This window comes from Onychomys torridus, chromosome 2, assembly GCF_903995425.1.
Source record: "Onychomys torridus chromosome 2, mOncTor1.1, whole genome shotgun sequence".
Taxonomy (NCBI): domain Eukaryota; kingdom Metazoa; phylum Chordata; class Mammalia; order Rodentia; family Cricetidae; genus Onychomys; species Onychomys torridus.
In genome coordinates, this window is record NC_050444.1 from 132866147 (window position 1) to 132891818 (window position 25672).

A 25672-nucleotide genomic window follows, 5' to 3' on the forward strand; every position below is an offset into this window, starting at 1 on the left:
GCGGTAGCAGCTGCTGGTACTGCCCAGTGGGAGCTCCAGAGGCGGTGGCGCTGGTACTGGTGCAAAAGAGGTGGGAAGGAAAGGCTAGGCTGCGGAGTCCCTCCAGTGTCTGCCCCCAAGTCTCCAGGAAGCATGCCTGGCAGGGTAAGCTTGGCTCCAAGGTGACAGAGCCGGTGTGGCCAAGTTCTTACCTCTCACATACAGGTTCGCGGGGGCCGAGTAGCGTGTGCCCGCTGAGTTGGTTGCCACACATTCGTACTTGCCTTGGTCAGGCTCCTCGCTGCTCTCGATCTGCAAGGCACCTGTGGGGACACAAGACAAGAGGTCAGGCATGGTCCATGTTGGGTGTAGCCTGGAACACGGAGGCCCTGACAACATGTGTAGCCCCAGCTGCTATGGCTCACCTGGGCCACAGCCTAGGGCCTGTGTGGTTTCCAGGAAGCTCTTTCTGATAAACCAGGTCCCTCTAAGCAAGAATCAAGAACTTGTACTTTGAAGCAAGATGTCCTTAACTACCCAGGAGCTGTCCAGAGTCTCATTACTGTCCCAAGAGTCCGAAGGCCTGCTTACCAATAATCATGCCTATCAGTTTTCTTGTCCCAAAGCCTATAACCTACAGGCCTAGAGATTCCTAAACAAGCAATGTCCTTGTCTGCAAGAGCCTGAGACACTATCACCTACTTGGAAGGGGCTTGTCTTGAGGCTTGCCGCCCAGCAGCCTCTGCCCCACACTCCCACCCCCACCCCCACTCTGCTAGCCCCACCCATTCCGGCTACCTTCCTCAGTTTGGTCCTGCTAAAGTGCTTCGACCCACCAAGGCTTCTGCATAATTCAAAAGGCTAATGGAGACTGGAGCTCCCACTCGGGCCCGCGCCCTAAGGGGCTGCTCTGGCCGCAGACGGACAGACAGGAGCCAAGACTGGGGGTGCAGATAGCTGAAGACCCTCTACACGGATGTATGAAACTTCTGTTTGAATCTGTCCTGTCAGGTCAAGTGAGTGAACCCCAAGGTGAAGGATCATACCCCCCTCCCCAGCAATAAACACTTGAGAACTGCTAGTGAAAGCATAATGGGCAAGCTATCTATGACAGAGAAACTCACAGGGAAAAGCACCATGCCCTTCCCTGGAACATTTGACAGACAATTACACCCACACAGGACAGTCCAATGGACAGCTAATAACCCCCACAGGACAGTCTGACAGAAAACCACCTCCTGCATGAACAGCTGGAGCAGCTCTAAGGGGTTCTTTCGCCACCCCAACTGACAATCACGCCCACACAAGTCAGACAGAACCTGCCAGGCCCCACCTAACTGGACTGGACAGGAACTTCAGAGGGAATTCCAAGTTGTCTTCGCACAGCCCAGGCCTAGGGGGAGACACCAGGGGTCTAAGCTACAGCTCCCTCAAAGCCTGCTCTTTCTATCACCACCCAGGGCAGCAGGAGGGGCTGTGAGCACCAGAAGGAGAGGGCTGTGGGAGAGCAGGAGGGGACGCCACCAACACAAAGGGAAAAGGGCTGGTCTCTCTCCATGGCCTTGACCTCAGCCTCCCGACGGGCATCAGAGCGGATCAGAACACAAGCCAAATACCCGGTTCCTGCAAGAACAGCGCTGACCGGCAGCCAACGTGCCATGTTCATGGGATGAATGGACATGGCTACAACAAACATTCATTCACTCAAGCAGGCACACATCAGGGCCCTGGCTAGTGGGGGATGTCCATGGTCAGCTCAACAGAGGTTTGGGGGAGACGGGTAGCAGGTGCCACAAGCTAAGGGCAGGAAATAGTGCCTGGTTTGGGATTACAGACAACGGAAGGAAGAAACCCCTGTGACAAGAACCTATGTCTGGTCAGGAGACCTCTGCTGGCTATCTGACATAAACTAGTCATATGGGAAGAGGGGCCTCAACTGAGAAAAAGCCCCCATTAAACTGGCCCGTAGACAAGCCTGTGGGATATTTTCTTGATTAACAATTGGTGTAGGAGGTATGCCAATGCTGGGCAGGTAGTCCTGGATTGCACACACACAAAAAAAAGCAAGCTGAGCAAGCCATGGAGAGCAAGTCAGTAAGCAGCACCTCCACTGTCCCTGCTTGAGTTCCTGCCCTGACTTACTTCAATGGCAGACTGTAATGGGGACATGTTGACCAAACCCTTTCCTCCCCAAAGTTGCCTTTGGCCGTGGTGTTATCACAGCAGCAGAAAGCTGAGTGAGACCCAGTATAGACCCTGAGTCTATTTGTGCACCGATGTCTCCAAATCTGGTACCGACACCCAGACCCAGCAGCAAGGAAAGCGGGGTCAGCATGTGTTAAGTCCGTGTGCAGGGAGATACAGAGAGGGGAGGGAACTGAGTCCTGTTGTCAGGGTGACAAGGAGCATCCCATGGGAGGCAACTGCCCCCAGCCCCACCTTCTATCCTGAGTACTCTTAGCCTTGAACCACACAAGGGTCTAGACATGCCCACAAATACTGACAAACGTGGGATAAAAACCGAAACTACCATTCTGTAGGTGACAAACTGTCTGTATCTCTGTCCTTGTAAGTCTCGAGGCCCTGAAGGTGGTTGGTCTGGCTCCAACTCTAAGAGGAGGAGATGGACTTGAGAGGTGGCTGAGTCAGGCTTGAACCCTGATCTTTAGGAGTCTGGAATCTACGCTTTCTCACCAACAGGTTGCAGTGCCCTGTTACGTGAAGGCAGCTTGGAAGGACTGCAAGCTGACAGGCCAAGTGCCCTAGTTATGGGGGGGTCTAAAATGATCTAAAATCTCTAGTCCCTGCTGCTGAAGATATACAGGGGAGGGTCCTCATTTGACCACAGGACCAAGATACTAGACTTGAAGAAAAAGGAGGTTCTTAAGAAAAAGGCTCCCCAACCTTACAGTTAGTGTCTCCATCTACGCCAGCCTTAGGGACAGGCTAGGCTTCACTATGGGAACCAAATGGATCTGTCCTTTGGGGCCGGCCTAGAAGGCCCGTGGAGCAGGGTTCGCCATGCTGGGTGCCCTCGGCTGCTATCTCCACAATGCAGACTTGTAATGGATGAGTCCACAGGAGGAATGACTTAGAGTGGAGGTGTGTGGTGCCCGGTGGGGTTGTGGGGCTGGAGCTGAAGATGAAGAGACTGGAGAGGTCGGGATGGGAATGGGGAGGTGACGGACTGGACGGGATGAAGTGGAGGTGACCGACGGCGACAGTAGTGGCGTGGCGTGGTGTGGTGTGGCATGGCGAGATGCACGGACAGCATTCTTACCTCTGATTGGTGAACCACCTGGTGAGGTAATTTGAATGCAAATAAGATCAGAGAGAAACATTAGTACAGAAGGAAGGAAAGCCACAAAAGCCAAATCAGACCAAACAAAACACCAGAAAGGGCCTTAACTATACGGAGAACTCGAGGCATCAGATTAGGTGACTCAGGTGTCGTGTGAGTAAGCACCAGGCTGGGCCAAGCTGAGTGTGGGTGAAACATGTCCCCTGGGTCAATGGCACTGCTCTGAGGAAGTGGAGGGCAGGAGGAGGTGTCAGGAAGAGTCAGGAAGGCAGGACTGGGCTCCTGGGACCCTCGCTGGCTGGGCTGACAGAGGGGAAGGGGAAGAAAAGAGGCAGCATCCGCACTGAAGATCACCCAATCCCATGGCTAAGAGTTTGAGGACAGCACTCACCGAAACAAAGGTAGGGCATTTAAGCCCTGGGTGAAAAAAAGAGTTAAGGGGAGGCCTCACATAGGTTACCACGGACCAGGGTCCCCAACAGACCAGCTCTGGCATCCAACAGAGGCTGGGTGGGACCCAGTCAGCTCACAGCCCAGTGGCTGACAGCCCATAAAACCCACCTGACCCTATTAAGGACAGTGTGACTGGAGTTCCCCAGCCTACCCAGTAAGAGGCAGAAGGCCAGCACCCACCCCTTGAGTGTTTGCTGCCCCAGAGCCCTGGGATCGGCAGCCAAGAGGGACAGGCACTTCCAAAGCCAGGTCTATTATGAGGCCTGAGCAGGTTTGCCTTCCAACACGTGACTCTCCTGGGACTCCCACTTCAACCATTGGAGCCAGGAACCTGTTGACAGACCCAGGTCCAAGTCTACCCACCCTCTGGCTCCTTTGGCAGGGGTGGGTTGGAAGTGTTCAGGGCCACAGATCAGTTCCTGTCTTACTGAACTTGGCAACACCCACCTGGAAAATTACCCATCTCTATGCACAATGAGGAACCATAGGCCTGAGAACACTAAGAGGCTTAGATGCGAGGCAGCAGGATCTGGCTAGTCTAACTCGGGGCCTTCCCACTGGACCACCTAGACAGGGAAAGGAAAAGGCGGTGGCTGGGACACCTAAGTGAGTGTATGCGACAGCTAAGTCAGAAGAACATCATAGCAATTCTCCATGTGTAGTCCAGAGGTCTATGGGGGGACCCTTGGGAGGCGGAGACAGGTGTCTGTGGCAAGTTTCAGGACAGGCTGGACTATATAATAAGTATCCCGCCACCCAGGGCCACACAGTGAGGACCTTGCTTCAAAAGCAGAGAAACAGTTGATGGACTTATTTAGCCTCTTTCTCTCATGAATATACAGTGGTATTTCCTGGAGGGTGCATAACCTGTAGTACCATAGCAGGCTAAATGCAGCCCCACTTAAGCTCGACATTAACAACGAGGCTTTTCTTACTAAATATATTTTTTTGTTTTAGAATATATAATTATCTTTTATTTTAGAATGTTGCTTATGTTAACTTAATAGCTTTTAAATGATTTTAAAGTAATTAGCAAATATTTAAAATTTTTCCATCTTAAATATCTAGTATAGTAAACATCACTAGGTATAATCCAGATAAGTAAAACCACCTTAAGGTCCTCTGAGTTAAAGTTAGCAATACTAAGACCAGAAAGTTGACAACCATTGATCTCCTGTGCTCTAAGCCAGGGGTTGTAGTGTATGTAGCCTCGCAATGGAACCTTCAGCCTGTAGCTTCTGCTTTTCCTAGACCTAACCTACTGACTTCTCAGAACCATACTCTGCCTGCCAAATGGAGAATCTGTCCTTTTCACTTCACAGGCCTACGGGACTGGAGGGGCCCCAAGAGTCAGCCTCCTCAGGAAATTCATGCCAATGAGCTCAGAAATTGTAATCGCACACTGACTGTACCCTTCTGGAAGGCCCGGCCAAACACAGATAGATGGGCCTTCTAGTCAGACGCAGGGCCAGCCAGCAGAATGAGGAATCACAAGCATCTCACCAGAGAGGTCAAAGGGCCTGCAGCCAGAGCCGTCATCTCTGCTTGACACCACTGGGTGGTGGGCATGTCGAAGGCTCGGCTGCCTCTGTGGGTCAATGAGCGTGCTCTCTACAGTGGCATACTCAGGCTATAAGGAAGCACAGGAAAGTCCTGTTCAGGCTGGGCGAGCTTATGGGCTAAGAGCCCCCCTTAGGACCCAGGCATGGAGAGGTGCGGCTGCTGAGACTATGGTTCTGTCACAGTCACAGTAGGCCACTCTTTTAGCACTTGTCCCTCTTGGGCCTGCCTCAGGCTTCAAGCTCACGTGCCCAGGAGGCTGCTGTGGCAGCATATCACATTGCTGCAGCAGGAGAAAAGCCCCTCACGCAGAGCTCACACCTCAGCTGTGCACACTGCCAGCCCTTGGTCAGGGGCCACACCACAGGTAGGTGCACTATGGTTCAGGTCAGAGATACTGGAGGAACTGTGGGGACTGCCAGCGGGGCTGAGGTCTGCAGAGCAAAGGTCTGGAGCTCTGGTGGGATGTTACTACTTCTCAGGCTCCAGGTTTAGCATATACTGTTAGAAGGCACCGAGGTTACCTCCCAGGAGAGCTCCTAGATAGACCCTGGTCTCCACAGGTGGGTGACCCTTTGACCTGTGGAAAGTAGATATGATGATGATCATGGCCTGTCCTACTTCAGAAAGGTTGCAAGAGACTCAGTGGTAACAAAGGTAGAAAAGCACTCTGTGAACTGTTGGTGATGTGAAAACCACAAGGGTCCTCGTAAAGATGCAGTGTATAGGGGACACCCCACTCTATGAAGGGATGTCTCCACACGGCTCCATCCCAAGCACTGGACACACAAGAACACACACCCCCTACACACGCACGCACGCACGCACGCGCACACACACACCTACGATCTGTAAGTCACAGTTTCCTGGTAGCAGGAAAGGCCAAATGAGTAGACATCCTCCTCAGTAATAAGTCCCAAAGGTCAACAAAGTAATTCTCCAATGAGGACTTAGAGGGAACTAGTTATGGTGGGGAGGGGCACCTTGCCAAGCAAATCTGTCCTGGGTCCTCCCACATCCAGCCTAGGTAAGTAGGGCTGGACAGAGTAGGTAACAGCTGTAGCTCCTGAGGGAGTGGCCAGAAGCTGGGTACAGGCTCCCAGTGGAGGAAGTGAGAGACAAGAGGACCAGGTGGGCAAGGATGGCCAGCGTGGTCCCTGCAAGTGGGAAGTGGCGGGAGGCAGGAACAGAGCCTTTACCATAAACCCGACGGCAAACTGTCTCTGTGTGGCCACTTTTGTAAGATGAGAAAACTGATAAGGAAGTTAATTTAACTGAGGTCACAGCACTGATAAGGGTGTATATAGCTAGGACAGGGTGAGGTAAAGCTGGCCATGTGGCCAGGGTGCCTTGACCAGGAGCACGTATTTGACCATGCAGGCAGGGTTAAGGGTTATAAGCCCAGGGTCCAGCATAGCATGGCTTTCATAGTCTAGGAAGGAGATGAATAGACAATACCATCAGCTGCTAGAGGATAGTTTTCAGAGAGATCCTGGAGGCAGGGATAATAGTGGTGTTCTGGGATAAGACAGAGGTAACAGAAAGGGAACAGGGGACCAATTTGAGAGCCACACAGTGATACATGAAGAGGATGTGTGGTTCCTTACTGGACAGAGTACTGGGTCTCTTTCAGGTTTAGGGGTGGGGAGCTGCCACTCATGGAGAAAGGGTCAGTGGGAGCAGGCATGACTGTTTGTAAAGGAAGTCACTGTTCGTTCAGGACCATCAGGGGACATCCAGAAGGCACTGAATGTGGGCCCTGGAGCTCACACAGGATGTGTGGGCTGTGCTGACCAGTAGGGGTACAGATAAGGAGGTGCCGCCGCCGGAAGCAGCGGCAGCAATGGGTTCACCCTCCAGGGGAAAGACTCAGAGCAAGGATGAGGCAGGCAGGCCTCCAAGCTGGAGGAACCAGCACGTCATGCAAGGATAACAGGGCAGCAGCTAGAGGCCAGTCAAGGTTGGTAAAGCCCAAGAGAAGGCAGGAGTGCTTGCTCAAGAAGGAGGAAGGGCTGCCGGCCACTGGGAGGACAAGGAGGAAGAGTCCTGAGCAGTATCCAGTGGAGTGACGGGCAGGGGAGGGGCGGTACGGCGTCTGGCACACAGTAAGCACTACATAAATACTTGATGAACAAATGCTGGAGACATCGGGCCTTCCCAGAACTTGCTGCCTGCCACAGACAGTCAATGCCATTCCGGGGAGGAGTCAGGCCTGTAGGGAGGACCGTCTGGCAGCATGGGGAACCTGCCTGGGGCACCCAGGAGCAAATACAGGGGAGCGGAGCCATGCCGGCCGCTGTGCTGCGCTGGGCAGCAGCCACAAACGCTGCCGGACCATTTCCTGCCTTGATTATGGCTGTTTTAATTAACTGCACTACAGCTGCCTCCATCTTGTTGAGTTTTAATTAAATTAAATGAGCTAACACTTCGTGGGCTGTCTCAGGCGGCCGTGGATGGGGCCGGAATCCTGCCCTGCTGGGTGGCTCATCACTCTCTCTTCTCCCGGGGCACCAAGATGGTGTGGGCCTGACGGGAGAGGCTGGGGAGGGGCTGGGAGTAGTGGGCACCTCTGAAGGCAGCAAAGCCCCCAAAAGAGGCAGTCACATCCTTCATGATGGTGACATCACAGCTGATGGGCAGCAGGAGTTCAAGCCAAAGCTGGGCACACCAACAGTGGCCTGCCATCTTCTCCTAACCAGCAGGACTTTTGGAGGCAAGTCTGTGGATCTGTCCTGAGCTGCTCATGGATATAGGGTGCAGCCCAGCTGATTCTGAGCCTCCTTTCCCACCCACTCCATCCCCACAAAATCAGAATCAATTTTCTTGGCGGGAGCCTCACAGGCAGATCCATCAATGGGGCGACGCCTCCCTCCTGGTCACAGTGGCTCCACGGTGACTCAATTGAGATATCCATGGGAGACAGGTGGCTCTGGTGGCCAAAGGACAGAGGCAGATCCCCCTAGTTTCAGGACCTTAAGGTCCATTTGATGCCTGATGAATCAACATCATTGGCTCCTTCCCCAGAAACCCTTCCTGCCTAGAGAAACAGAGACGCAGGCTGGGCTGTGGGAAAAGTAGGAGATGAAAACCCAGGGTACCTTCCTCAGGCCAGCCATGCTGGCATGCCATGCAGAAGGGTCAGGACAGCACCTGCCACCACATCCTCTCCCCTAGGCAAGATCTGGTCCATGACATTGGAAATGATGCTCAGTCTGCCTTAGAAAGTTCAGCCCCCTCCAGCCCCTGGAAGGTGTCTTCCCCAAGGTTATTCGTGGCACCTAAACGCTGCCCTCAGCTCACCTGAGCGTAGCTGCTTGATGCGGCCGTTGCTGGAAGCAGGGTCCACAGGAAGGAAGTCTTTGAACCACGTGATCTCAGGGTCTGGATTCCCACTAGCTGCGCACAGCATGGTGGCCGTCCGAGCCTTCTCTACCACTTTCAGCTGAGGGCCCATGTCGATGGTGGGGAACCCAGATGGCAGCTGGTCCTCTGCAGACAAAGGGTGACGCATGCATTAGGATTGGCTCTGCTCGTTCCTGAAGGCATAACTGCTCCTGACTTCCAGGCTAGCTGGGACCCACAATACCCTTCTCTTTCCCACTTTGGTCTTCTAAGCACCAGCTCTACCCCAAACGAGGAGTCAAGAGACCTAGGTCCCTTTTGGCAAGGCAGGGGCTGCAGGAGGGCCCGCACCACCACACCCCTGCTGGGGAGTTTCCAAGTCTGGGAAGCACAGACTGAAGACGTCAGCACTTATCTCTCTAGGTCCTGGGAAGAACAGAGATCAATGTTCTGCTGGCTGCAGCAGAAAGTGCTATATGGACACCGGGTACGGGCGGCAGGGGAGAGCGGGCTCCCAAAGTATCAATAGCCACAACCTCACCGGCGGCTCTGTGCTTGTCCAGCCTCTACTTCCTTGTCAGCACATGTGATATCCCTGCTTGGCCCGCATCCCTTCAGCTCTGCTGTGTGTCGGAACCCCAGGTCACTGACCCTGGGCACCTTGCCCTCTTGAGGAGCTAACTCTAGCCTTGCTTCTGACCATTCTCTACTGCAGCCTTGACCCTTAGCCTTCTTTCTCACTCAAACATGACCCTGAGAACCCTGATAAGGCCTCGGGACCATGTCTGAGTCTGTGTTGGCTAAGAAGACAAAAACAAAAGCAAACGAAAAACCTGGTTTTTCCTTTCAACTTTTCCTAGAGTTGGCAACCTGGAGGAACTCGCTTCCATTTGACCCGTTCCCACCTCACAGAGGTTCCTGAACAGCCCTCATAGGCTGAGGCAAAGCTACCCAACCCCCACCTTCCAGACGCACCAAGAACTGGGAAGACAGGCGCTGGACCAGTGCAGACCAGGGGGACTTGTAAGGATTCTGTAGACGCGCAGCTTAGGGTCTTGTCTGGTGCCTTATTGCGTCATCAACAAGCGACGGCATCCCAGCCTTAAAAGCCGGACGTGCGTCCCCACATTCTCTCTCTCTGCACCTCTCTTTCTGTTTCCTCTCTGCCAGGCCTGGCTTCTCCGTCCTGTCCCCTCTCCTTTCTAACAAGGCCCATTCTGACTCTGGTAGCCATGGCTCCTGACTCCTCCGCTGAACAAACAGCACCGTTCATCCTTCCAGGACTCCCTCTCCACCACTTCCTGTCCCCTCTAGGGCCTATGTGTATTCTCTCCTCTCTGTTTTCGATGTGTCTACTGGGTTTAGGTGTCCACTGTGTAAAGACACCTTGAAGGCTACATCAGAGAGAGAACACAGCACTGGGGAGCGCCTAACACAGAACCTACACCCAGTGACGATTAGAAGTTAAGATCAACCAGGCCTGCGCCACTGGCCTACGGTCCCTTCCCCATTCCAGGCTGGTAAGAAGTCCTTCCTACTGGAACGAAACCATCAAGTCTTCTCCAGAACTCAGCAGTCCCTCTCCTCTCCCTAAGCTTGGTTCTAGGCATACCCGATGAGAGCTCAGGGAATGTTTGCTCTGGCCTTGCAATGAGGAAGAGCAGCACAACTCTGCACTTACCTCTCCCGTGCCCAGCATGGGGTTAGTGTGTGGGGACATTTGTTGAGGACAGGCTCCCATGCCAGGAAGACTCAGCCTCAGAAGGGAGAAAAGTAAAGGGCACCAGCTTTCCCCACTGACTCTGGAGACCCAAGGGGGACAACTAGGGGCACACATGAGATGAAGCCGGAGGAGCCACAGCAGGCAGAGGAACCCCATTAAAGCTGCAACTTCCGGGGACATCCTAGAAGGGTATCTGGCTGGGGCACAGGAGAACTCTCAGTATGGCCCCTGACTTCCCAGGCTTGCCCAGTAACTGGCTATACACTCCCCTGCTCACAGCCCTATAAATTCTGGATGTAAACGCTGGGTCTCCTTGGCTCTAACTACGATCCCACAGTGCCCTGACTCTCAGTTCTGATTCTTGAAAGGGATTATTATATTAGACATGGGCAAGGGGACAGAAAGAGGGTGGAAGTGAGGCTGTGCAGGTGCCCAGGTTCCTTTGGTCTGCTACCACTCGGAAGATAAGAGCAGGACCCGAGGCCCCCTCCCCACCCTCCCCACCCTCCCCACCTCTTCCAGCAGCTGGGAATGCTCCAGACTGCAAGAACTAGTCACTGACCAGAGCACCAAGCTTGTTCTTCCTAGCTCTTACCCCTACCTGCCTAAACACATCGGGTGAGGGGCCGCTAGGTCCTGCCAGAGTCAGAGCCCAGGAGCTGTCTAGCCTTCCTCACCTACCTGCCAGGAGGTACGACCCAGAATGAAAGCAGTGTGAACGCGTGCAGCCCTGTGTCCCAGGGATCTACTCTGAATTCTTGACACAGGGAAGGTCTTTGGGATCTATGCCAAATTAAGGACAATTAATTTTCCTCCCTCAATTATCACGCCCTCAAATGGCTCGTCCTTGGCTCAGATCATCCCTCAGGCACCACCGCCAAAGCCTAAAACCAGTGAGTGTAAAGAGCTGTCTACTGAACAGCAGGACCCAAAAGCCAGTCCCTGGTGCCAACTAGGCTCCCAGGCAGTAATGGAAAGGCTGCTTTTCCATGCCCCCCCCCCCCCCGGGGTCCCCACAGGACACTCCAGCCCCTCAAGGCTGACCTGATGCTGTTTCTTCCTCCTCTCCCAACTTGGAGCCTTAAGCACATTCACACCACTTAAGAACAATAGATATTTCCCAGATGCCTGTTGAGTGACTGGCCCCATATGGGCTAGCCTGACTGGCACACTTGCCACCTTGACCCCCCCCCCCCCAGTACCACCAGAGCTGTGTCTAGAGTAGTCTGCACCACTCAGGTTAATGACCAAGGCAAATTTCTCAAGAGGATGTCACACTGTCACTTCCAACCCATCAACAACTGAGAAAACTGAGGCCTCTGGACATGAGGGATAAAAGGTTCCAAGCATGAAGCATTCATTCTTTTGCAGGTACTCTCTAAAAGCTTTACAAAATGACAATCTTTACCAAAACCCTATGAGGCATATGAGCAAATGGGGACTTGGCAGAAATCTAGAAACCCGCCCAAGGTCACTCAGTTAAATTGGAGGTGGGGCTTGGAGGAAAGCAGGTGGTAAGGCCCGGAGCTTTAGCAAGCTGAAAAGGTGGGCAGGGCAGGGCAGGGGAAGGGAGGGGCATCCCTGGGGGAACCACGCCCTTCCCCCTTTCTACATTCTCAACTGGCTTCCGGCTCTGGGCTCCACTGCAGACCCCCCATGCACACATGCCCCTGCTTTTTCAGGTGCTGCAAAGCCAAGTCCAATGTTCCTCACATGTGGACACCCCTGGCATGCACCCATGTTCCACAGGCGGGGTGCACGGGTCATGCTATAGCCCCAACAAACGGTCCTGCCAGCACAGGGGCTGCTAGCGCAGGAGGGCCCCTCCCCCACCCAGGCCACCCAGTAACCATGGCGACGGCAGAGAGGCGGGTGCCACGGTGGAAGGGCTGCCGCGCGCGCACGCACTTGTGTCCGAGCGGGCGCGCGCCTCCACGTCCAAGTCCTACTGGGCGCCGCCCTTCACGCCCCCGCCTGGGCGGAGCAGCCGCGCCCCCACCCTAGACCCTGCTGGGGGTTGTGTGTGCTCCCCTTAAGCATTCCTGCTCCACCGACGCAGCGCACTCAGCTCCCGCCTGCCAGGGTCCAGCACAGTCGAGAGGCTGTAAGTTGCCTCTGCATACACAGTCCGCAGTGTCAGCCAGACTCTACTGCGCCTGGGATCCCCAAAGCAGAAAGAAACCCCCTGAGGCTTTGGGGGACTTTGGAGAGGCACCAACGCGGTAGCCTCTGTATGGACAGCCTCCACACATAAGTAGCAGGAGCAATCGAAAGTCTGCCCCCACCCGCACAAATCTGTGCACCTAGAGTGAGCATTCAAGTGCTCATGAATGGCTCCTGCGCCCAACTGTGCTACGCTTTAGATACTGTACTTGGGAGACCTAACCCTTCCCTGGAGAGGTCCTGGTTGTCTCAGAGATGAGAGGGCATGTGGGAGGGCGTGTCTAAGGATGGAGGGGGGTGACGACCACAGGGAGCATGGTTTAGCAGTAGAACTAATCTGTGTGACTCCACCTCTCATTTGCTATCTTGGTGACTTCCTGGAGGAAGGGGGATCAAGAATGTACATGTAAGGCAGAAAGCTTTCCTTGCATGCTGCCTCAGTGAAGACTACAAGGAGAATGGAGGAACAATAAATAAGCACGGTGAGTCTGGGGGTACGTATTGGAGTTCTGAGAGATGAGGACACGGTAGGGGTGGGTGGGCAAGTTTAGACCGACAGGCTGCAAGGACTGGGGGAGGGAGGCTGACGAAGGCCCCTAGAGGCACACACAGGTCTCTTTGTCCAGCTCAGTCTAGGATGCCTGGGGCGGAGTCTGGGCAAGAGGCAGGGGGCTGCACCAGGGAAGCTAACAGATGGAGATGCTTTAGAGGGGAGGGGGGTGACGGTAGGGGCAAGCCCCAGCACCGTCTGTCAGTGAGACCTCTTCACCCATGTTTACCCAGCTTCATGGCATCTCTGAATACAGGCACATATGCGCATGCACATACCCAGGCTCCCTGGGGTGGTACCGTCTGTGCGGCTGACCCCTCCTCTATGCGTGAGCATATCACCCTGTCCCTGAACACACAGACACCTTAGAAACATGCACAGCCAGGGACCTGGAGAACTACAGGTGCAAAAATAGAAACCTCCATGTGCATGTGGAGGGGCATCTGCAGTGACAAGCACCTGTGGAAACACTCCTGCAAGCAGATCCAGAGGCGGTATGTGCAGAGATTGTGAAGACATGCAAAGTCAGAGATACACATATGCTAAGATACATGCACCTGGAGACACAGGCAAAGACCAAAACTATGCAGTAACGCCTGTGGGTGGCCAGGCCCCACCCTGCCTTTTGGACACTCCAAGGAAGTCCAAGGACACCTCAGTCCTGTCCTCAAAGCAGCTCCATCCTCAGCGAAGACAGGGTCAAGACAGCAAGCCCTCCCAAACCTGTAAGCTCTCATTCTCAGGGCCTAGTGGCACCCCACCCCCAGGCTCCCAGGCAGTAAGGGGGGCCTGAGGGGCCTCAGGGCCCATCTCCCTTCGCAGCTTCCAGTCTCGACTTTCAGCTGTTTTTCCAAGAGAAAACTCCCACCTCTTCTAGCACTCAGATTTCATCAAACTTGGCATCTTAAAAGCCTGTTTTGTTTTTGAGTCTGAGCTGTTTGGGGCCTGTCGGCAGCCAGGGCCTCCCCCTCGCAGTAACCCCCCTCCCTTGGGCTTCCCTGGCACTCCACACCGTCCTACTCAACCTGGCAGGTGAGGCCTCCCCACTATGCATACACAGTAAACCCAGTGGCCATTGCCTGGTCCCCACATTTTAGTTCCTGGCTCTGGCCATGCTGGACTCTCTCCCTCCTGGGGTTCCTCTACCCCAGTTATGTGCCATGAATATTCTTTTTAACCATTTACCTCTCTAGGTTCAGGCCTCGATCCCTGTCATTCCAGACCACTGACAGCCTCTCACTAGCTCTTCAGCCCCCTGCAGCCCTGCTGCCTCCCCCCACCCCACCCCCTCTTCCCGTGGCATGCTTGCCAAGGTCAGCAACAACTCCAGCTAAATCCAAAGGACAGTGCCCAATGCTCACCTTGCTTGGCTTCTCCTCCTTCTCCACCTTCCACTGCCCTCCTTATTCCTGGCAGGAAGCTCCTCCCAACAGCAAAAGTCAGTTCCCGGGATTCTTCTGCCTTGGCTTCTCGGCCCCTCTCCATCTCCTCGGAACCCTCTCGGATCCCATCTCCAGTGGCCCCTCAAGGGTATCAGGCAAGCCCATACTATGCCTTCTCGACATCCTTCCTTGGATGCCTGCACACACCTGACTTGACAGTTTTCAAATTAGACTTATCCACTCACCCTCTCAGACCTGGGCCTCCTCCTGTATTTCAATTTTAGAAATTGGTACTACCATCTACCCAGTCCTGGACCTGGAATCAGGAACCCAGAGCCACCTAGGCTCTCAGAGCGAGGCAGCTGGGCAGGATGCTACCTAGCATCCTCTCCATCTCTCTCCCTTCCTCGACTCACAACAAGGGGCAGGGCAATGCCCAGACTGACCATGTCCTTCCTCCTACTGCTGTGACACACTTCCACCCACTCTGCACCAACAGGGACTTCTCTGAACCCCAAATCTGGTCATGCCATCCCCCTTAAGCCCTTCCTTCCCTGGGCAACCAGGGTGAGGATGCCTCACCGAGGATGGAGAATATATATCCAGGGGCATCTACAACCTCCAGCTTTCAGAGTTATTTCTGGAGCTGAGGGTTCAGCCCGTGGTCACAAGCCAGGGGAAAAAGGAAGCAAGTACAAAAAGACCCACAGGCCTGAAGGACACCTGTGACCACGGGGATTGAGAGCTAGGTTAGGCACGGGGTGGGGTGGGGTGGGGTGAGGGTGGGGGTGGTGTTAGTGCTCACCACTAACAGAAGAGGCTAAACCCATGGCATTGGAGGATCTATTCAAAAGGAAATTCACTGGGGTCCTTGAAGACTAGAAGAACTAGAAAAGATTAGAGGATTCCAGGGACCAAGAAATGCAGGGTCTGACTTTCCAGCTGCCACTACTGCCCCATTCCAGCAGTGCCTTCCTATCTCAAAATTTGCTTATCATACTGTGTGTGTGTTAGGGACGTGTGTGTGTGTGTGTGTGTGTGTGTGTGTGTGTGTGTGTGTATGTGTGTGTGTATGTGTGTGTGTGTCTCAAGCAGCTGTTCATCACCCTGTAGCCTCAGGGCCAACCAGGGTGAGGGCGGGTGCATGACCTAAGACCCACTCTTACACAAAATACCCTTGACCCTGGCCATTGACTCACAGCCTGCCCTCCAGGTGGGCACCATCAGACATCCTTGTCCCTGGGCCAAGTGGCATAAGGGTCACAGTCCTGCCCACTTTGCGGACACAGGGGCCAGATGGAAGCAGGTGGAAGGGCAAGAGGGCTGGGGTGGGGGAGGTCCTCCATCCTTCTCCTGGCTTGGTTAGAGAAGAACTGCTGAGGTCCACTGTGGCAGATGCCAATAATACTTTAGCATCACCATGCTGCCCAGCATCCACCACTGTCCAGCTGTTCTGACTGCCCAACAGATCCAAGCAGAGACTTTATGGAGTCCCAGAGACAACAAATCTGAACATAACACCCCTGACTTCCCGCTGGCATCAGACTGACCCTGCACATCCAGCTCAGGTGGCTGACTCTCTCTTTGGTTCACAAAGCTAAGGTATGATACCACCTGCTGTAAACCTTGTGACACGCGCGCCCACACACACACACACACACACACACACACCGCCGCCGCCGCCACCACCACCTGCCATATGTATCCCACAATCCAGATACCGCCTGCTGTGCACATGTGCATGTGTTACACATCCTGCTGCACACACAGCCCATAAAGTACACACCACCTGCTTACACATGCCCCTCCCCCACCGCCTGAGGCACACACGTGCACAAATCCTGCTGCACAGCTCCTTTTGTATGAAGTGCACTCCTGGTATACATAACACTTCACACACTACTGTAAGCACACTCATCTGCTTTGTCCATGAAAAGACAAACACTTAAGCCCCTGAGCCTGGCCCCCAGGACAAGTCAGAAACAGTCTATTCAGTTCACAGGCTCTTCTCCCATCTTCCTTTGGGCATTCTGTGTCCCTTTCAGAACCTTCTTCCAGTTACTAAGGCTCCACCCACACCTTGGGCTGTCCAGCCTCCCCTAGCGTGTTCTCCAACCATGGTTCTGCCGGGCCTGGACTCCGCAACCCCTGGGGACTCTATGACCTCCAAACTGAGTTCACCGTCCTCACTATCCCCCCACTTCTGAAGGGAAAGCCCAGAATCAAGGCCTGGCTCCCCTCCCCCAGCCCTCCCCTCCCTCGTGAGGGAAAATGTCAGATTCCCTGTCTCAGTGGCGGCAGCGGGCGGGTTGGAGGGGGATGATTCAGCCACCGCCTCAAGAGTGCGGAGCAGAAGAGCTTTTCCTGCCATTACCCGGCGAGGGAGAGGCTGGCGCGCTAATGGCTTCAATTACCACTCAGACAGGAACGCTGGGCGGCAGGCCCTGATACTCGTCACAGCCCAGGACAGGACAGGCCCACCCCCTGCCAGCTTGTGCTGGACACCCCACCTCGTACCCTGCCTGGGACACTGGCACACTGGCCGGCCATCCCAGGATAGTGGGCTGAGGGCTCACACAGCCACACCAGGAATAACAGCAGTCAAGAGGGACCTGGCATGGCAGCGTCCCCAGAGGCTGCAGTGGGAGTGGCTGGGCCAGGCTGGAATGAGGCAAGGGCAGAGGGCCCCCAAGGAAGTATAATGCTGGGGTTCCCCTTTTAAGACATAGTGATCCTGTACTTGGACCAGGCTCCCCAGGCAGCATTCTCCAGCCACTCTGGAAGCTGTCTTCTGATGAGCAGCCTTACACCCTGTGTGTTTGGGGGAGTACACGTTGTGGGAGACATGGGTAAGGGGTTCAAGCACTATTTCCCAGCCCCCAAACCAAGTTCATCTCCTCACTACTAAGCCTCTGTGGTGACCTCACAGAAATGGCACTGGTTTGCCTCTGCTGTCAGCCCAGCACTCCAAAAAAAGCCATCTTTCGACTATTTTCTACAAGCACCCCAGCTTTCCTGGTCCCCTAGGAAGGAGGAATGGGGAGGAAATGGGGGTGGGTTCGTCTAGGATGCTTCTCTGAGGTCACATCCACTGACATTCTTTCCTGCCAAGCCTCAAGCTGGTCAAGGTTACAAAGACCAATAGGTCAGCATTTTGTCTTGCTGGTGCAGTGTTTCAGGAGGAGGAGCCCATGAGGCCCACAATTCCAACCACTCTATTGTAGTAGGGACCTGTCCCACACTTCATCAGACACCGTCTAGTCGCCAGAAGCATAAACATACACTCTCAAGCCCAGGCCTGGGGATAAAAGTGTGTGTCTAGTACTGGGTTCCATCCCCAACACCACATAAAAATGAATAACCCCTAATCCATGAGAAGAAACTCTTGACTGGAAAGGCCGTTCCTATTGGCAACCCTCTGCAAGTGTGAGTCCTCTTCCCCAGGCCTGGAGAGACCCTTTAAAGCATGAAGTTGCCAGGGCAGTGGGGACATCCGGCAGGAGTTAGCTTTCCATTCTCACAAGGAGACTGCTCCCCAGCCTGAGAGCCCCAGGAGATGCCCATCAGGACAGGGGCCGCAGTTCCTGTCTCTTAGACTTCACTCAAATGCCAGGCAGGGCACATGGTTCTCTACAGGGGCAGATGCCAACAGGTGGAAGTTGGGACAGAAACACTTTTTCCTGGTTCACAAAAGTGGAGAAATGGAGGTCAGAAATGACCAGAAGGAACCTCAGAGCCAATGATTTCATCTCAGTGCAGGCTGTCTGGGCTCCTGCTCCCCAAACGGGACGGATAGTGGGGCTAACACAACCCAGATGATGCCATGTGGCAGCCGCTCAGGTGTCCAAGCTTCAGAATGTACAACTTCCAACTCCACTTACACCGAAATCCTGGGGTGCACTTTACATTGTAGTTAAAGCCCCACACTAGCTTGGACAGTGGGTACTGTATCCTGGTTTCAAGATGGAACAAATGAGGTTGAGGCACAGTTCCCAGTCCATGGTCCCTGTCTTAATCACTGTCATCTATGGCCCCTCTACAGGGGAGGGTCTAGCACAGCTCTGTTAGAACCCATTGACTCACACAAGACACACAGACGGAAGAATTACTGAATGGATGCGTGTGTGAACACATAAAGCCAAAGCGTAAAAATGGCCAATGTGAAAAGATGTTCAACTGCTCTTGTAATCAAAGAAATGCAAATTAAATGGAGATGCCATTTTTTGCCTATTAACTTGGCAAAGATTTTTTTTTAAACGGTAATTTCCACTGCTGGTGAAGATGTGCAGGGAAGGGGACCTCTCTCTTAAGCTCTCCCTGGTAAGAATATAAACTGATACAATCTTCTAGAAATATTGAAAGATTAAAAATGCATGTGCCCTCTGACTTAGCAATTCTACTCCATGAACCTAGAACACGGGTATGATCAGCAAAGTGACATTATCTTCAAGGACACATGACATCTTATAAAGGCTAGAAGCTGAGCACATACGCACCCAACAAAAAGGGAAGAGCTAAATAAAATTAGGGTGCTTCCATGGGACAGCTTACCCACAGCCATTAAAAATAATGATGCAGAAGAATATTTAATGGCAAGGAAAATGTTCACAATACATGTTTTTTTAAGCAACAGCTGGGGGATGGCTCTGTAAAGCACCTGCTGAGCAGACATGAAAGCTTGAGTTCACTTTCCTAGCACCCCTGTAAGAAGCTAGGCATGGCTGCTGAGTGCCTGGAACTCCAATTCTAGGAAGGGCAAGTAGAGATAGGTGGATTCCTAGAGCTCCCCAGCCAGCTAGGCTAGCCAAATAGGTGAGCTTCGGGATCAGTGAGGGAGCTCGTCTAAAAGCCCTGAGTTTGCCCTCTAGCATGGGAAAAATCAAAAGAAAAACCCCAGAGTCACGGAACAGTGTGTGATCACTATTCTGTTTATATATATTAATACAAATATATGTACACACATATACAAATCTCACACACAGGAAATGGGCCACCAAGAAATAACCAATAGCAGTAGAGGTAGGACTATAAGAGATCGTTATTTCTCCCTATGCACAAGCCTATACTTCTCAATTTTTTAACAGTGAACAGATATTGGTATTGCATTTCAAAACGAAAGCAACAATCAATGTGGTATTTTGAAAGCACACATTCAGATTCATGTTTCCACTGTGGTTAAGGTTTAATCATGTCACTTCCCACCCTATTTGTGGCTTTCTATGTCCTTAAGAAAGGGTTCGTTTCTTAGCCCGATCCTCCAGACTCACTGAATTACTACTCCCCCCTCCTCTTCATGTTCTCCAGCTTCCAACTGCCACTTGAAAAGCCTCAAATTGACCACTCAGAGTTCTGGAAGCTCCGTTTCCCCTCACACCCTAGACCTTGGCAAAGGCCTGGAAGCCAAGTGTCCCCATTCCTTACAGAATTTACTGGACGCTGAACGAGGGTAGCACATACCAAGTGACATTCTGGGCTTTATGGCAGTTAGTTCAAGGAAAGTTTATGAGTGAATGAATGAATGAATGAATGAGCCGCCAAATGAGAAATGACGTTAAAATTCACACAGAGCCAAGCTCCTTGATCTGGGCACCAGGAATATACTGACACAAACTGCCAGGCTTCACTGCCACGGCCACATCACCCCAGGGCTGCACAGCTGCGGCATCACACCTCCAGTCTGACCCAGACCCAACAGAGCAGTGTCACAGGACCAGGTCAGCGGGAGGTCACAAAGCCAGCAAGGATACACACAGCTGGCCTCAGGACAGGCTAGTGATCTAGGCTAGCACTGACTCTCACTCACCCCAGGATGTCCATCCTGGTAGACGTCCGTCCCGGTGGGCTCCCGTACCACAGTCCACCGGGCCACCACGCCACGCCCCTCGCTGCACATACCTTCAAGCACTGAGAGCTTTGCGCTTGTGTTGATCTCGCCCAGACTGTTGGTGGCTGTGCACTCATAGATGGCTTCATCTCGCTGCACTCGTAACGGCTGGATCCGCAGCACCGACCCTGCTCCATCGTCAAACTCAATGACCTGTCACAGGACAGATGTGGTCATACCTCTTAGGGGTGTGGGGGTCTACTAGAGCCAGGTCCCCTCACATCCCAAGGCCCTTGAGGGAGACTTAGGGGAACAAGAGAACGGCCCCACAGAGAGCAGGCCAACCCCAAAGCCTGCCTGCCCAGTCCTCCCGGCCCACGGAGGACAAACCTCAAAGCGCTGGGAGCTGACTTTCTTCCCCTTCTTCATCCATGTGATTCGAGGCTTGGGTTCCCCTGTGGCTTGGCACACGAAGGAGGCCACCCCTCCCGACAGCCCAGTCTGGTCCTCGGGGACCTTAACAAAGATGGGTTTGCCTGGAAGAGACAGAGACACTCAGTCGCGGTGACATGGTCACGTTAGGCACGAGCCAACACTGTAGGTAGCAGTCCTTGGGGGTGCGGGGCAAGAAAGACTTATGGAAAGAGTAATAATGCCTAACTTTTATACAGCGCTTAGTAAGTGCCAGGCCCTGCTCAAGGAGCTGAACCCTTAACTCTCTGAAGCTGAGGAGGTGGGTGCTATGATTACTGTTTACAGAGAAAATCAAGGTGTAGCGAGGTCAAGGTGTTTGTCCAACGTGACATGGCTGACAAAGAGCAGAGTCTGAAGTCGGGGGATCCTGTCTCCATGTGTCTCCTGCCTCTGATCACTCCAAGCTCCAGGAAAAACAGAAAGCAAAAATGTTCTGGGAAGAGCCCCCAGACTCCCCTAGATACTTCTCACCTACCCTAAGCCTTAGGCAGACCCTAGGACCCCCCCTCTCTCCTCACCCTACATTCCAACAGCCCAAAGACTTGAACATTCCAGCCCCTGAGAGGCTCTGGATGGCTTCCCAGAGGGATGCTTTCCTATAACTGCCCCTCCCACCCCTGCCCCCACTGGCTTGGCAACCGCCTTCCCAGAGCATGGGCAGCTCCAGAGGAGGAGAGGGGCTCAGACAAGGGCCTGCCACACCCTGGTTTTCTTGCCAGGGCTGACCCACAGCCTCTTATCCCTTCAAGTGCCACCACCCAGGGTCAAAAGCCCCAAGGAGGGCTCACTGAGATGTAGAAATGCCTTGTTAATCCTGACAGTGGATCCATTTCCTATTAATCAAGCCAATGAACAGTTCCAGGAAAGCTTGTGCCTTGGGAACTGCTCCTTCAGACCACCTGCTGGGCGCCCACGAGCTCAGGCCCAGTGTGGGCCCTGGCAGAAAAGCACCCACTGTGCGCCAGGTACTTTATTCACTTCCTCTTTCAGTCAAGGCCTCTACTTCATAGGCTTGAGGGGTGAAGGTATGTGTCTAAAGTCACACAGCAATGAGTAGTGGCCAAGACACCTGACATAAAGAGTTCACACGAGACTGTTGGGGGGCCTTGTCAGAGGGGTGGCAGAGACTGCCACTATTGGCCTTACTTGTCTAACAGGACCCTCCCTCTCCAGGGTCCAGTGAGGTCACCTCTCATCCCCCACCCTACAGCAGCTCTCAGCTTCTCATCTGCACAGCCACCACCTTGGATCGCCATTTTCCCTCCATGGGACAACGGGCTGGCTGAACAAACTGATGTCCTTGCCTGTGTCACCCCCCACCCCACCTCCTCTTTTCTCTATTCGGAAGCCAGAGAACAGCCTCCTCCTGATGAAATCTCTCCAAGGCCGCCCACTGCTCCTTACAAACAAACAAACAAACAAACAAACAAACAAACAAACAAAAAGTAAACTCCTACCTCTGCAGACAAAGCCCTGCCAGGTCTGACCCAATCACTCTCGTGGTGTTGGAGCCCAGAACAGGCAATGCTCCCTGAGGCTTCAGGGCTTTTGCATAAGCTGCAGCTTCTGCTAAGAACCTCTTACTACCCTTTACCTACTAAACCTCTAAGTCACCTTTAAATATCATCTCCTCAAAAACCATCCCATACCCCTACCCACCCGCCCCATAGCTTAGGCCATGGTTTTAAGCTCTCTGCCTCCTACAGTGTGCTCAGTTTCAGCATGCATGTGGAGCTACAACTTTCCACCTTTTTGGTGTTTAATAGCGGCTTCCCAAACAGACCATAACCCTGGGCAGGGCAGATTCCATGCCTGTCCTGTTTCCTGCCCTGTCCCACTGTCTGACCCAGTTCCTGACACCCAGGGTTGCAAGGGTGCAAAACAGAGCAAGAAATGGACAGAGGAAGGAATGTGAGGGGTGGTAGAGACTGGGGCCCCTCACATACACCTTCCCTCCAGGCAAGAGAGAAACCCAGGGAATAAGTGCTCCTCCAGGTCCTGCCTCAACGTGTCTACAACGAAACCAGCCACAAGAACCAGAAGAACCAGAAAGACTAGGAGTGGGTGGGGAGGGGCCTCCGAGCCAAACAAAGAGCAGAGAGGGCGGGCAGGAGAGCCAGGGAGATCACCAGCAGCCAGGAGGAACAGGCCTGGGAGCTGTGTGGATGCTGGACTGCGCCCAAGGCCTGGGGCCATCAGGGAGGTGGGACTACTCACTCCTCTCCCTTGGAGGCTGGACAAGTGCCAGGATGCTGCCTAGGATCAGACAGGCGGTCCTGCTCCAGTCCCAGGCTACCCAGGGCTGGGGCCCCTCTATGGCCAGGTCTTGCCTTGCTTCCTATCAAGGGGACCTACACAGAGCCCCAGAGCTACCCTCATTCCAGAGCTCTAGGTAGTTCTGGGTCTTCCTGTTCCTCAGGGGACCTTTGGGAAGCACAGTCAAACCCTGTCTCTACACTGTCTCCCCAAATTTGCTCCTACTAGCCTCTCTAGATTCACCTTTTTCCACAAGTATCTTGTATTCCCTTGCCTGAGGTCAAGCACTACACTGAGAATTTAGTTTGGGCCCTGGTGCACTTACCCACCATCTGGGCCTGCCTGAGTGCACCCTGTACCCCCTCATCAGCCCCTCTTCCAGATAGTGGATGCCTGGGCCTCATCACACTGTCAGCCGGGGCGCCAGGTGGGCAGGCAAAACCTGTGACCACTCTGCCCTGGGCCTCATCAGCTGGTGTTAAGTCTAAACAGAACATCTTTTTGTTTTACAAAAAACACTGTAAGTTTTATTTGTGTATTTGTATGTGTGTGTGTGTGAATGCATGTGCATATGTGCCATGCGTGGTACACGCTGGTGAGTCAGTTCCCTCCTTCCACTACATGGACTCTGGCCTGCTGGTGAGTGCCTTTGCTTGCTGAGCCATTTTGTTGGTCTGTGAACAAAACTTCTGAGTCCAGAAAACAGGGCGTCATCTGAACATGCTAAGAGGAGCTTTGCGTCACCCTTACCCACTGTGTCACCCAGCCCTATGGGCTATCCTGGGACAGTCTTTACATGCCAACAGCTGATCCTGTAGATGAAAAGAAGTGACCAAGGACAGGAACCGGATTGGGCTGGGGGAATCACACCCCCCGGAGAGGCTGCAGGCCTGCAACTCCAGAGACAGTTAAACTGGGCTACCTCCTCCACAGGGAGACTGACTGCTATTTTGTACCTCCCGGAGGGCACAAATACACAGGCACATCAACAGCGCGCCACACACAGAAAGAGGAGCACACACAGCAGTGAAGGACCGCCACACACAGAAAGAGGAGCACACACAGCAGTGAAGGACCGTGAGGGCAGGGGAGCTGCTGGAGAGGTGATTTCCCAGGCCCTGAGTGGCCAGCGAGCTGGGGACTCATTAGTGAGCTCCTGTGACTGCCTCTGGCAGCCTTCCCCAGCCCAGTCCACTCAAGGGCAATCCTAATTCCAGGAGGCACTCCAAAGGGGGGCACTGACTAGGTGCCAGGTGCCTTGCCCACGTGACCCCAGTTAACCTTTACAGGTAGGAGTGATCACTCCTGTTGTGCAACAGGCAAACAGGCTCAGAGAAAGCACTCCTGCTGGAAGCTCCAGAGGGCGGGGTCTAGACAGGCCACCCATAAGCACAAGGGGGAGGGCCCTGCCCTGTTCCAACATCAGGGGCTCTGCACCCGCATCTGCTGCATACCACCTACCCTACCCCTTCAGCTACCAGACATCTTGCTGAACTCCAATGACTTACAAATAACTTGACCATAACCAGGATCCAACTTGCACCCGGCTTTGGGGTCCCGCAGCTGTCCCATGCCGTCTGAAGGTCTCACTCTGGCTTTCTCCTAGGCTCAGGAGCCCAGGGCTATGACTCTTTCTTCGTGCCAGCCCCATCTCTTTGTTGGGCAATACCCTGTGTTAGCAAATGCCCACTCATCTTCAGGGGCCCTCTCTCTATTCCAGGAACCCTCCCAAGATATTCAGGCTACTGCCAGTGCCAGCGCCGCCCCAACCTGCTCCTGCTCTTCTGTCAGCTCACAGACTTGTGCCCAGCTCTGTGGCTTCTGTCTTGTGACAGGTCTGAGTGGATTCTTTCTGTCCTTGCACCTGACACACACGAACCAGCAGAAACCTCTGCCTGAGGGCTGAACCAAGACCACCCCTAACTCCATATCCATATACCTTCCCCCCATCAAGAAGGCACAAAATCCCGGGTTGGGGAGACGCTAAGTGAGGTTCCAGAAGTGTGCATCCATGCAAGCAAGCGTGCCTTCATACCCAGGTTTAACTGGAGCTGACTAGGCATTGACGGTAGGCCTCCAGGCTAACTCTTGGCAGCTGCTTCTCTCCCCTGCTTCTCTCCACTCCCCTCTGAGGCCAGGGCCCCCATTCATTTGTCTCGTTAAGAGGCCTATAGAAACACATTTGTCCGCTCTGCGCTCCACTGCTCTGGTCGTCAATTCTCTAGGGGCGCCCGCCCTGCCTTCTGCAGCAGCCCTGTCCATCTCTGGCTGCTTGCCCCTAGTGAGGAGTCTTGGAAGTTCAATCCAAGCCTTGCCAAAGTGGGGAGAGATTCCAAAGTGCGTGTAATTTAACGGCAGGCTAGGAGGCCAGACACTGACTCCTGAAGCTACCTTACCATGGCTCCTAGCTGATGTCTGCTCTACGGCTCTTGGCCTGACACAGTGTCAAGACACAGCGCCTGGAAGTCCATCCTTGGCAGAGGCTTCTTCACCTTGTTCCCACCTTCGAGCACCTGCTTGGTCTCTGTAACCAAATTACTAAGGAACAAGCAGAGAGTCCTGGAAATCTGCCCTAAAACAGTTACATCTCACTCCTCCTGATTCCTACAGAGGTCAGACCTGTTCCAACCCTTTTTTACTTTCTTATCTACCATCCCCTCCAGAC

The 25672-nt window shown here is 53.6% G+C and overlaps 1 protein-coding gene across 21 annotated transcripts in view; it reads right to left on the bottom strand.

Moving 5' to 3' along the window:
- The window catches only part of Ptprf (protein tyrosine phosphatase receptor type F), an 83165-nt gene that overhangs the window by 41809 nt on the left and 15684 nt on the right, over nucleotides 1-25672 (bottom strand). For 12 of the 21 annotated variants that reach the window (XM_036179502.1, XM_036179486.1, XM_036179500.1 and 9 more), the window contains 5 exons: nucleotides 20668-20813; nucleotides 20349-20490; nucleotides 8594-8782; nucleotides 3260-3277; nucleotides 192-302 (listed from right to left, as the gene is read on the bottom strand). In XM_036179502.1, the coding sequence (XP_036035395.1) occupies nucleotides 192-302; nucleotides 3260-3277; nucleotides 8594-8782; nucleotides 20349-20490; nucleotides 20668-20813 (606 nt within the window). The remainder of the gene's footprint in view (nucleotides 1-191; nucleotides 303-3259; nucleotides 3278-8593; nucleotides 8783-20348; nucleotides 20491-20667; nucleotides 20814-25672) is intronic. The other 9 variants (XM_036179495.1, XM_036179504.1, XM_036179503.1 and 6 more) reach the window with 1 other exon arrangement.